Below are 13321 nucleotides of genomic sequence, written 5' to 3'. Positions count from 1 at the left end.
GCTCCTTTGGGTATAAAACCACATGAGGTAAGAGCATTTATTCTTATTAACAAAGACCCATTTTGTAGCATTATATTTAATACTGTTTTCTCAATGGAAAATTTTCTTGCAGAATATGAAAAGCAGAAAGATTGTAACCCATGAAATCGTTATGTGATAGAAGCATTTAACAGGGAAACAAAAAGAAAATTGGTGTGTAATTTCAAGCACAGGTGGAATGACAGACTTTGAAAGGACATTTAAAAACTTTATGTAAAGAAGTGATGGGCAATGCAAAAGTTTATGATAAAAGAGGTTTCTGGATTGGCAGATGAGACTGTAATACTGTGTTAAAAATAGAAACAGAAAAGTGTACATATACCAAGCATGATAAATGTGGAGGGGGATAGGTATGTTGCAAAATACAGGGAACAGCTCAAAACATTTTTTTTGTAGAAAAGAAAGACATTTGATAAGTAACTATGATAAAAGAAAATGGTATATTTGTTGAGAAATGGAACATGATACAAAAATGTGAATTGAAAAGTTATGCATTTGTGGATGGATTGTAAAAATGAAAAGAGTAAGGAAAAGGAAAAAGAAAGAGAAAAAATAACAAAGAGAATAAATTTTAGAAGAAGTAGAAATAAAAGAAAAATTAGATAATAACAAAATAATAAAGAGGGCATCGAAGAAGGATCTGAAATAAGTGATGATGAAGACATATACTGAGAAGTAGCAAAAGAAAATAATTATATTGGTAAAAGGGTAGAGGTACAACAGAAAAAAAGAAAGAAAATGGATGAAAAATATTAAATAGTGCTAATGGATGGCGACTGATGCAATGGTTAAGATGTTTGACTTACAGACATAATGTACAGTGTTTGATTCTTACCTTTGAAAGGGAAACTGGATAGGCTTATAATGGCCCACTAAGGTAGCTAGCCTAGCAACTGACTATGAATGTATGAAACCATGAAGCTAAGGAAAAGACAAAATGAAAATTTTAGAGTGGTTTCTGCAAATATGAATTGTATTAAGACTACAGTAAGAATAGGGATTTTGTAATGATGTAATACATGTGATGTAGATGCAATTTTGTTAGAAAACACAAGATTTTTAACAAATGAGGAAAGATTACTGTTAGGTCAGGTGTCATTTAAATGTACAAAAATGCAGTATTCTCTTTATATGTCTACAAATGCAGACATATTGAAGTAGACTTCACAGTTTGCATACAGTTTCAGTGAATAAATAACCTTCAGTCAAGAATACTGATAAGAACAGAATGTGCTGTAAAGCTGAGTACAAAAAAGGCTTTCTAACCAAAGATAAGGTGGCATGTAGAGATCTGCAGGGTTCCGGTATTATTAGGAAATACATTAGACACAGTTAGTTAAATTAGTTTGTTTTTGACTGATATGCAGAAAGTCATGGCAGTGCAGTCTTCAGAAGACAGTACAGACATTTGGCTATGAATGCAGAAGTCAGGTCAAATATCCAGCATTTCAGAATATTATTTATACTGTTCAGGATGAAAAAAATATGAATGCAGAGGACTGTTTTAGTTTATCAGCTCTGTTATTGGAAACAGTATTCAGATATTATTAACATCTACCTTCACTGTATATAATAAAGCATTTTTAACTGAACTACAGCTTGTGTAGACTTTAGTCTGAAAAGTACAAAAAGATTTGGCCCATGAAGATGAGACTGGCACCTATTCAGCACAGTTCTGGGTAATTAACAGATAAACACATTCATTCCAACTCATTCCAGTTTTTTCCAGTTGTTTCCAGCTTATTCCAGTAGTATATATTCATATCAATTATTTCTATGGTGAGCCACCATTGATGGGGGGACAACAGTTAAAATAAGTCCCAAACCCCATAGCAACCTTATCAACAATCAAAAAATGATACTTCAGTAAAAGCCTCAAAAACATCATCAGAACAGTACTCCAGAAAATCTAACTTCAACCAAGCAGCAGTAAGAACTTCCTTCAAAACATTATTTCACAAAAGTCTAAAAGAACTTCAGAATCTCCAAAATACCAGTATAAAAGGCATTATCCAGATAACAACTACATCACCAACTCAAAAGTAAATGACAGACTTTTAAGTTTCCAATGTAACATCACACAGCCAAGAATACTTTCTCAAGCAACTTCAGCATGCATTTTCTAGCTAAGTCAGACAATAAATGTCAGAAAAGTTTAAATACATCAGTAAAGGTAAATTGTTTAAATATGTCAAACAGTACTTCTCCATTAGAGACATCAGTAAATTTGTGGTTTAAATGTAAAAACTGGGTAAAACAGTATAAAAAACTGTGTTTCAGAAATGCTCATTAAAATTTAAAGGTTATTAGCTTAGGAATGTTAAATCTTTCTAGATGCAAAATAATTAAATCACAGAAGCACACTTTAACAGACACCCTGTCTCATGATTTGCAGAATGAGTCAGCTTCTATCAGTATGGTTTCAGACTTAAATAACGCAAATTTTTGTTTACAGTCTTCAGAAATCAGTGTAAATTCTAAGCACGTGTAATTCAAAATACAGAGTTAAGTTTCAGTATTTCAGGTACAGACATCCACACAGTCAATGTATGTAACATGCAGATTTCCCGGCTGAACAGAATGTCTCAAGTTCACATTATTTCAAATACAGATGTTCAGAATGTAATACATTTTAGTTTCTTATTTTCAGAAGATAATGCAAATATTGCACTGAGAGGGGATAAGAGGGATCACAGTGCAGATTTTGATCAGTTTCATAAAGGAAACACCAGCATAAATGATATAAAGACTTCAGCCAAAGTAAACAAAAAATGCATACCTTAGTTCAAGTCAATGTTATTGCTAGTGTTTCTGGGTAAAATAAAGAAGAAACACATTCCATAGCTCAAGGTGGTGTTGTTGCTAGTTGTACAAAAAGGATTTTAGTTTATCTATAAAGGATGTGGCAGTCTAGCACCAAACCAGATTATTTATCTGTCATTGTTTAAGGTTTAAAGAAATGAGAATATTTAATTGCTTAAAGAAAAATTGTAGAATACTGATTAATACTGACACATCAATTACAGTTATAGATAGGCCTCTACTAGAAGACAGGAATGTAGTTTTGTCAGGATTTATAGGGTCAAAGATTACAGCAGTTAGTGCTAAGTGTAACATTTCTGTACTAGGTATGGACACATCATCAGAGTTACATATTGTTTTAGACTTCAGTAACAAGATTTTATGGAAAAATAAAAATGCTACAGAATGCACAGTAGTGCACAGAGATGACACTTGTAAGAATTTGTATGCAGTAAATTGTGCAAATGTACAGAATTTGAAGAACTGTTATGAAAGGAACATGCAGATTTATGGGTTAAAAATAAAATTAATTCCAGTTCAGAGTCAAGTTATCACATTTTCAGAAACACTTATCTTTTTCTCAGAAAGACATACTGGGAGTGAGTGACGAGTAAGAAAAAAAAAAAAGGCAACACTACACATTTACCATTCTGGAAGCATATGTTGTATAGGGTGTACCAGAAACAACAGTCAAGTTAATTTGCAGAATAAGGGGTTTACAGTTACAGATATTGAAATGTATGTTTTGTGTCATTGTTTTATTTAGTAGACATTGTTAAGACCTTTGATTATGGTAGCAAAGTGTTGCAATGCATAAATAATATCTTGATCCAGACAGACGCAACAGATTTTAAATTATGTTTTCCTAGTTTACAGAATGTAAAATTTAAAGTTAATGCTACATTTTAGAAGTAACAGTACCATCAAAAGTCTAGATCCCATGCAAGAAAAGAGTGCATCATAAATATTATATGACTTTAAAGCCACAGGTTCAACTCTCATGTCATACCTGTATAAAGGATAGACAAGTAAAGATCCAGAACCAGATCAGTTGAACTCTAGTAATAAATGTGTATATGGAACCAATTCAATATTGTATATATTTCATACAGAAATTGCAGCTTACTAAGCACACCAGAGGCACGGACTAACGTAACTGATTTATCAGATTACAGGCCAACTCAGCGAGCTGAATTAAAGACAGTATGGTATGCCTTAAAAGGGTGGCCATGGTGGTGCAGTGGTTAATGTTGCCACCTCACAGCAAGAGGTTCTCTGGTTCAATTCTCAGCTGGGGTGCCTTCTGTGCAGAGTCTGCATGTCCTCCATGTGGTCATGTGGGTTTCCTCCAGGTGCTCCAGTTTCCTCCCACATCTCAAAGACATGCTGTAGGTGGATTGGACACTCTAAATTGGCCCTAGGAGTGAGTGCATGTGTGTTCCTTCTGTGGAAGGTTGGGCGCCGGGCTGGCAACTCGACACTGTAAAACTCTACTGGCAATCATGAGTGGACAGGTGATTTGCTGTGGCAACCCCTATCCAGGAAAACGCCAAAAGAAGAAGAAGAAGATGGTATGCCATAAAACAGTGTGGTAAAGATCACTTTAATATTATTAGTAAAAGTTTTATGCAGTAACAGTTCTTACTATTTATCCATGAAAAAAGTAAAAAAGTAGGCAGTAATAAATCCTTGCAGCATTCAGTAGTACTAAAAGAATTGAAGGAAGTCAACTAAATAGGAACAGCTAAGCTAAAACAGTGGGCGTAGACTTACACATGCCTCTTCCGAGATAAGCCCACCCAGTAATTTGGATTATTGCCAAATGGATTTATAGTTCATGGGATTAGTTGCCTTTCATTGGCTCATTGGGAAAGTTAAATTATGTAATATTTTAATAATTCTTTCAATTTTCTGAATTATGTGAGTCTATATAATGCAACAGAAAGATAGTTCATATTCTTCTGAAGCTGTCCAGTCAAGATACACATATTAAAATATTAGACTCTACATTTCACCACTTATACTTGATGTGCTTATACTGTTCTAGTAATGGTTTGTTGCTTAATAAGCTTCTGAAACTTAAATATGTTTAGTTCTACATTCTGATCATTGTAAATGAGTTAAGTATATTCAATGTTGTATCAACTGCTGTGTACTCCTTGATCTAGTAACGATAATTTGATTCACTGTATTTCATGACAGTGTTTGCCTTTCATTCAGTCAACAGCTGATGCATCAATCAATAACAATTAAGTGTCAAATAGAGTACTTTATTTTCCATTACGTCTCTTTTAGTTAAGACTGACAAATTGGAATAAATTGGCAGTTACACAAGCTGTTAAAAACTACATGATCTGTGACAGACTACATCACAACACACCAAAAATGCAAACTGATTTGCATCTTTACTTACTATGGCTGTGCTCCTATGTTTGATGTATGAGGATGAAGCTCTCATGCCTTGATCTCTGTGCCTACTAACTCAGATATTGTACAATTTTTGAGGGTACAGATGATTGCCAAAAATACAAATTCCATTTTCCCTTTACTTTGACTTGCTTGACCTTGAAGTAAATATCTCAGTCTACCCAGTGTATTTTTGGACAAAAACTGGACACAACAAAATGTATTTTGTCATTTTGTCAAATCAGGATGAGCTCATCAGGTCTCAATAGAATGAGAGCCAATGAATCATTAAGCAATTGTGAAATGAAGGAATTAAAAACCAATAAACAGCACACATAAACCATACACCAAATAATATATTTCCCTTAAGTAATTTGCTAAATAATTTTCCATGTTTGCAAAGGACAGGCATTTTTAGAATAATAATGCACTTTTTCATAAGCTGGCTTTCTAGCTATGTGCTATGCATCTTTTAGTCAAGGCTACAAAGCTATTAATGCTTTAATTGAATTGAATTGAATTTTATGTAAGTGTTTAAAACTCTACTGAACCAAATAGAAAAAATCAGAATAACAATTATCATAAAGTATATAAATAATACAACAAAACAAAGCCACTCTAAAGAGGACCTCCAAAGGAAACAATGTAAGAAAAAAATGAACATAAACTGACAGTACAATGATTCTGGTGACTGGGGTGCAAATAAACCTTTCCAAAGATGGTTGTTATGAGGTCTCTTAAATAATGTCTCAGTTCTACTAAGTGTAATCAGGAAGGTAGCTAATTTCACAGAACTGCACAGGTAAAAGAACAACAATGCCACTGCTTATAAAAGGATGTTCAAGCTTTAACTCCTGAAACTTGATTCCCCAACAGTGCCTTTCCATTTCCAAGCACTGTCAGGGAATCGTGCAGGTACTAAATGCCATTTCAGGGAGTTAGTCCCACCCTCCCCCTCACAGTGTGACTGCGGAATTGATTATGTTACTTGTGGGGTGTGGGAGTGAAGCCCCTCACATTGGGGTTGACAGTGGCTTGCTCCTTACCCTGCATAAATACCCACTGAAAACAACGGTTTTGGGAAGATATTATTGATGGGTTGTCTTTTGCGAAGAAAAGCTCCAGGGATAGTGAATCATCCACTCATAGTGAAAAATAAAAGTACAACTGACAGATGTTTGAAGTCTGGGTCCAAAAACAACCATCAGCCTCTAATCTGAGCAAGGCTGCAGGTATATAGAGTACCAAACAACCACCAGATCTTTTAAACAAATGGCACCCAGATTGTGCATATCTAAGTAATTGAAGAAAGTACGAAGTTAGATGAAGATAATTGTTTTTAATTTGAAAGTTAGTGACATTCAAGGAACAGCAGATAAACAGAAGCAGAAATAAAATGACTATTTGGTAAAAAAGGCTTGCATCTCACAAAAAAAGTTATGTTTTACACTAAAATGCGATTACAAAGGACAGACTATTGACCAACAAGACCAATTACTATGAAAATGAAAACTGCAGTAGATCAAACCATAATTCATCAGATCATATTTTGCTTGACACACTAGTCCACATTGTACTTAGAGCAGAAATACTATATCATGCACAAATGTGAAATGCTTCTTTCTTTCCCAGCAATGTGGTGACCTCCTGCCGTGTTATTTTAGAGGCCTCCATTCTTTATTTTATGTTTTAATTTTGTTTTGCTGTATTTTATTAATATCCTTTACTTAAATATTAAATAAGGAATTAATTTCTAATCTTTTGCAGTCATTTACACATATTGTCTGTCTGCCTTTCCCACTGTACAACCATTTCAGTTTAATATTGATGTTGCATTGTAATACCCCTGAAACAAAGAAAGCCACTTGTAATTAAAAAACTTAAATGAAAAAAAAAATAGATTAATGCTAAGCCCACAAATGCAAGAAATGAGCAGCAAAGCAAAAGTATTTATGTGCAAATTTTCAAATCAATAAGCGTATCTGAACAGATTTGTCTGTGTTTAATAAGGGATTCTGGCTAGGAACACAATGTTTTTCAAAGGTCTGGTGTACAAGTAGTCAAACCAAACAGAGGATGTCTACTCCTCCAACATTATCATAATAATTTTAAAACATACATTGGCCCACAGTACAAAAAAGAAGAAAATTGAAAGACATCTGTGACATCATCCATTCATCCTTAAGCTCTTGTTGATTAACAACATAATGTAATTATTCTGTATGCAAAACAGCTAATAAAGGTGATATATTTTTTGTTACAACAGTGGAATGATTTTTTTACCTCAGTTCAGCGACTAATTTTCCAGCTCCTCCATAGGAAAGTTTAGCTGCAAAAAAAAAAAAAAAAAAAAAAAGGAGTTATTCATACAAAGAAATTTTAACATTTTCTACAACTCAAATGCATTTATTTTTGTGATACGACAATTAAGTTAAACTTTAATGTTTGTTTATATAGAACAAAATGTTTTCTGCATTTGATTCTGCCATTGACATGAAGAGGTGCAGTTCCTCATATTTAGCCTGTTGATCTGCCTAAGCTAATTATATTCCATAAAGAGGAAAGTGGCAATCTTAATTTGATTATATCTCATGCTCTAGGCTACTTTGAGTTCAGCATTCAGTAAACCAAATGTGAGACATCAAAAATATTTACACTTAACATAGGTATCCGCTTCCATGTTAACCTGTGGAATAAACTGCACTGATGTCAGCTTTGTGGTGCACTGACTTAACCTATTTATTTTATCTATTGACTTAGTGAGTTAATTAACCCAGTAGACCTCTTTTAGGCAGAATTTGAAGAGAGGATGCTGTTCTAAAGAAATAATTGCATCATATGGAAACAAAATCAAATTACAATGTAAGACTTACTGAGACTGAATAGTGCATTTTCTCCCGTCTACTCTAGGCGACAGTATGTGGGTGTGTGTGTGTGTGTGTGTGTGTGTGTGTGTGTGATTAACAAACCATGGAGACTAGATGAGTGAGGGGTGAACTAGGGATTATCAGTTCATTAGTACAGGAAAGTATTTCAGGATTATCAATATATGGACAGGATTCAGGTTGTCAGGAAATCTTACTATACATGTAGAGGTAGGTCTTTGAGAAATTAAAGGTATATGAATCAGGGAAAACTGCTGGTGATTAACAATATAGGGGAAAGATAAAGTCTAGGTGGAACTGCTATGGGAAAACTAATAATTGCTAGGTATTGTTAGCATGTGGAGATGGGCAAGAATTAAGTATTAACAGCAGATTCAGGCAGAGAACATGGTGAGGTTGCAGCATGGGAAAGCAATGCTGCCATGGAGAGTTAACTATAAATGGGAAACTGGGGACTACCTGAGATTAACTGTAAAAGGAGACAATGATATGATGGAGACCTCAACTATAATGCTAGAGATGAACTGTAGATAGGCTGGGGTTTAATCCTGTCTGGTCAGATATAATACGGCAAAGCCCAAGGGATCAGACACTCATGCCAGAAGAAAGTAAACCCCAGTATAGCTTCCACTTATTACAGGTACTATAGCTATTGCATAATAATTCTAAAACTGAATTTTTTATTTGGGTTATTTCCCCTGTCCTAGTCAGGCAGGAACCAAGCACATGTGGACATATACTTGGTATTTACACAACTTTGAAGATGTAAAAGTCTGAATGCACATTTCCCGGAGGGTATGTGGGAAAATTTCCATTAAAATATAAGACTTCTTGTATATTGGAAATGTGTGTAGTTCTGCAATGCTTAACTGGGATGATGTTTTGTAACTTCCTTGAAATTCACACAAAAGACATAAAAACAAAAGTAAAAAGTCATGGCCATGTAGAAGCCATATAGCCAAAACAATAGTAGGGCCTTAGGGGGTCATTTTCATATATCCAATGGGCCTCCATTACAGCAGGTTTAAGGTATTGCATAGTGAAGACTCTATCTTTGCTGGGTCTTTTTCATAGCTTTTACTAAATGGTTTGTCTGTATGACCTCCATTTTATCCTTTGTTTGGATGTCATTTTCTAAACTACAGTGCTACAATGCCTTCCACACTTTCAGACTACAAAATGAATGTGTGAGAACCAAAGGAGGTGAAGTATCTATCTTCATCAAAGATAACTACATGTCTAGACTGGTTAGACAGGAAAACTCCATGGAGTTACTCCAAGTTCAACTATCTGTGGGTAAGACCGCCCTTCAAGTCATCATTAGCTATAGGTCCCCTTCAATGAACCAAGATACCTACTCAGCTTATTTGGACCTACTTGAGTCAATCAAATTACAACCAAACACTCTAGTCATGGGTGATTTTAACTATCCCTCCATTGACTGGGACATTTAAACAAGTACCAATATGCTTGCACAAAGGTTCCCAAACTTTGTTAGCACTAATACTCTGGAACAAATTGTATGCAACCCCACAAGGAGCTCAAATATTCTCAACCTGGTCCTCACCAACATGGGTGACCATTGTACCACCACAAGTTTAGGACCCTCACTGGTTAAATCTGATCACACATCAGTCGCATTTGAAGTAGCTATAACACCTGAACCCCTCTTAGGTGAAATCAGCCTAAAAATTTTCACCAAAGCTAATTATACCCTTCTAAGGGATGGCATAAATAATTTCCAAGCTCCTATTCCCACAGATGTATCGACAACTATACTAAGATATACACAAATGCCGTGTACAAACACTTACAGAAATGTATTGACACAGCTGTACATGATAGGATCAAAACAAAATCCTCAAGAAAAAACAAGCCTCCCTCGTGGACATCTGGCATTAAAAAGTTATACAACAAGAGGGAGAGGTTGCTGTTTAAGAATAAAAAAGAGAGGTCCCAGCACTGGAAGAACACCCTCCTTTGCTTGAACAAAGAAATAAGACAACTTGTAAATTCCTCTAAGGGCAATTTAAAAAAAAAAATAGCAACCATAGCTAGGATAATCATAAGGCATTCTTTATCTATATCAGTAACCTAAAAGGTAGGACCCAAATGTGTGCTAACTAGCTGTTGATGGCATCACACACACACTGATCCTGCAAAAATAGATAACCTATTAGCTGACAGGTTTGGTGTAAAATTCGCCCCCCTGTTCTCTCCAAACATTCCACAAAGCATTCCTTCTACATCTCTCCCAGCAAGATATTAATGCTCACTCCAAGGCTAAAAACACAGCCTCTATGTGACTGGATGGCATCCCAGGTTGCATTTTAAATGGCCTGAAACATAAGTTAGCAACTTCATTAGGCACTCTCTTCAAACACAGCCTGAGTGCTGGTTTTGTACCTGCTGAATGGAAAACAGCAACCATAAGGCCATGAAACGAATCATCATGGACCTTATAAATAAGGCTAAAGGTGATCTCCAAACCCTTGATCTGACACAGTTTAGTTTTGTTAAAAGGCAGATCATGCCTGTTAAACCTGATGGACTTCTTCAAAAACATCCCCAGAGCCATAGATAAAGGCAAATCTGTACATACAGCCTACCTTGACTTAGCCAAGGCCTTTGACACAATCCCACATTCGGGCATCATTGATAAACTCTCCCAGTTGAATATCAACCCTTATGTTGTCAGGTGGGTTGCTAACTAGCTCACTGACAGATCACACTCATTCAAAGTTGGGGACTTTACCTCAACCAGCATGGCTGTCACCAGTGGGGTTCCACAGGGGTCAGTGCTGGGCCCCCTATTGTTTGGAATATATTTCTCAGAAGGTCAGGCCAAAACAGAGAGGCTGTGGTTGACTAAGTTTGCTGACGGCTGCAAATTAGGTGCAGTCAATGAATCCCCAAACAATGTCAATATACTTCAAGAGGAACTTACACAAATCAGGGATTACTGCTAAAGCCATGGACTCAAACTCAGTGCTAAAAAAATTATTATCATCTCCCTCAGTAAAAATAATATTCCTGCAGACTACCATATAAATAATTATAGCCTATGTAACAACTCAATAGTGAGAGACTTAGAAATGCAAGTTGACTGTAGCATACACTTTGAATACCATGTGTCTACTGTGGTAAAGAAGGCATTCTACATCACACAAATCATTAGTAAAGGCATTCCCTCAAGAGTGAGAGTGCTCATAACACCCCTGTACTCAACCCTCATCAGGCCACTAATTGAGTATAGTGCTTCCTTTGGTATCCACCTTACCAGGCACCTGCAGCAACTTGAGAGACCTCAGAGATTTCTAACCAAGAAAATTCAGGGTCTCCCACATGTCATACTTTGACAGACTTGAAGTCACTGTCATTGTACTCAGTAGCATGCAGACTACTTAGAGGAGACTTGTGCCTGGCCTACAGAGCAGTCTCGGATCCAAGCCTAATGGAAATGCTGCACATTTGCAAGCTAAATGGAACAAGGGTCATCCACTCCAAGGACCTTAACCTGACCTGCAACATAAATCTAACCTGCTGGAGAGACAGATATGTCTCTCAGAGTTTGCTACCCCTCTGGAATATCTTACCGATTCACGTAAGACAAAGCCCCTCTATGACACTGTTTAAGCATTGCCTGGATGAGTGGATAGGAATCTGTAAATTCCTGCTGGAATTTCACCTATAACCCTCCTAGATATGGGCAGTCATTGCTAAGATCCTGAGTTTAGACAAGATCCTTTATATTTTCTCTGTTATTATATTTTGTACACATGGCTAGGCTTATAAAGATCTTCAAATCAATAGCCCAGTAACCACTTATGGTCAGGGCAACAATACTAGTAAGCAGGTAATAGCAGATCACCCCAGCACATTTCTCCAGTTCATTAGGAAGGATCCCTAAGCTGTATGATATAATGTCTCTAACATGCTCTGGATCTGTTCAAGGGTCTTGTCTTTATGGGGCAAACCTTCTAAATTTCCTGCAACCGGTACCTAGAGTCATCCTTATAAGGTATCCAAACAACCACAACTGACTCCTCACAGCAAGCACAGTAAAGGCTGTAAAGTTACATCATCCTAGACTCACAAGCTTCATGCTTATTCACAGAGATTGACCCCAGTGACCTGGAAAAGGAACTTCATTTTTGTTGCTTTTAGCTGAGAGCTTATCATTTCTTCACTATTTAAAGCTTGTGACCATAGGTGAAAATGCGAACTAAGACATAAATTGAGAATATCATCTATTGACTCAGCTATTACTTCATTAAGTACAATTTAGTAGACCATCTGCTGCATGGAGTACTGCCACTGTTTTATGCACACTCTAGTCAGTCTCCTCATTACATCTACCCGGCATCATGAACAAGCCACCAAGGTAACTGAAAATCTCTATTTGGGTAGTTACTTCCTAGCAGCATTTCTAGAGAAAAGTTCCACTCTTTTCTAGGAGAAAATCCTGTCACCTAATTAATCACAGTCTTTTCATACTGAGCAATGAACAACCCCAGTGCATCCTGGATATGATAGCCACATGTAGCCAAGAAAACATCATCTGCAAACAACAAAGCTGCAACCTTCACATCATAGAGCTGATTGCAGATGTACATTGAAATTCCATCCATGAAAATTGTGGATGGGTGAACACGACATGCCTGTTACAAACCTCTAAACCCACCTTGAATGTGTTTGACTTAACTGTTAAAAGACAGATACCATTTGGTTATCATATACAGAGACTGAATCAGCCCAGGAATCTTGTATTGTTGTAGGACCTCCCACAATACATTGTAGTGTATTCATTTATATGCCCTCATCACATCAAGAAAACACATGTGGACCATACTGTTGAATTTCTATGACCTCCACCAGTACCCATGCAAGGACAAAAGTTTGATCCACTACTCCATGACAAACATGGAATCCAGTCTGCTCATCCTGTATCAGTGCTTCGGCTATTGGATGAAGCCTCCTTTCCAGCACTTAGGCTTAGTCTTTTCCAGGGAAGATGAAAAGTATAATCTTTCTATAATTGGAACACATTGTCTTGTATCTTCTTTGTCATATAAGGGCCACCATCCAAGTTTGATAATCTAGAGTTGTCCCCACACTCAACAAAACATTAAAAAGTCATCTTAGCCATAACACCCTAGCATACTTCTCAACCTCTTAGAGCAAGACAT

At 36.3% G+C, this 13321-nt stretch overlaps 1 protein-coding gene across 3 annotated transcripts in view; it reads right to left on the bottom strand.

Annotated features, from left to right (window-relative positions):
- The window catches only part of LOC122816589 (putative sodium-coupled neutral amino acid transporter 10), a 436081-nt gene that overhangs the window by 345021 nt on the left and 77739 nt on the right, over positions 1 to 13321 (bottom strand). For all 3 annotated transcript variants that reach the window (XM_044089479.1, XM_044089480.1, XM_044089481.1), the window contains one exon: positions 7531 to 7576. In XM_044089479.1, coding sequence (XP_043945414.1) covers positions 7531 to 7576 — 46 coding nt within the window. The remainder of the gene's footprint in view (positions 1 to 7530; positions 7577 to 13321) is intronic.

This window comes from Protopterus annectens, chromosome 12.part0, assembly GCF_019279795.1.
Source record: "Protopterus annectens isolate FY-2018-M chromosome 12.part0, PAN1.0, whole genome shotgun sequence".
Lineage (NCBI taxonomy): Eukaryota > Metazoa > Chordata > Ceratodontiformes > Protopteridae > Protopterus > Protopterus annectens.
The sequence above is the reverse complement of the archived record's forward strand: the minus strand, read 5'-3'. Positions and strand labels throughout refer to the sequence as shown.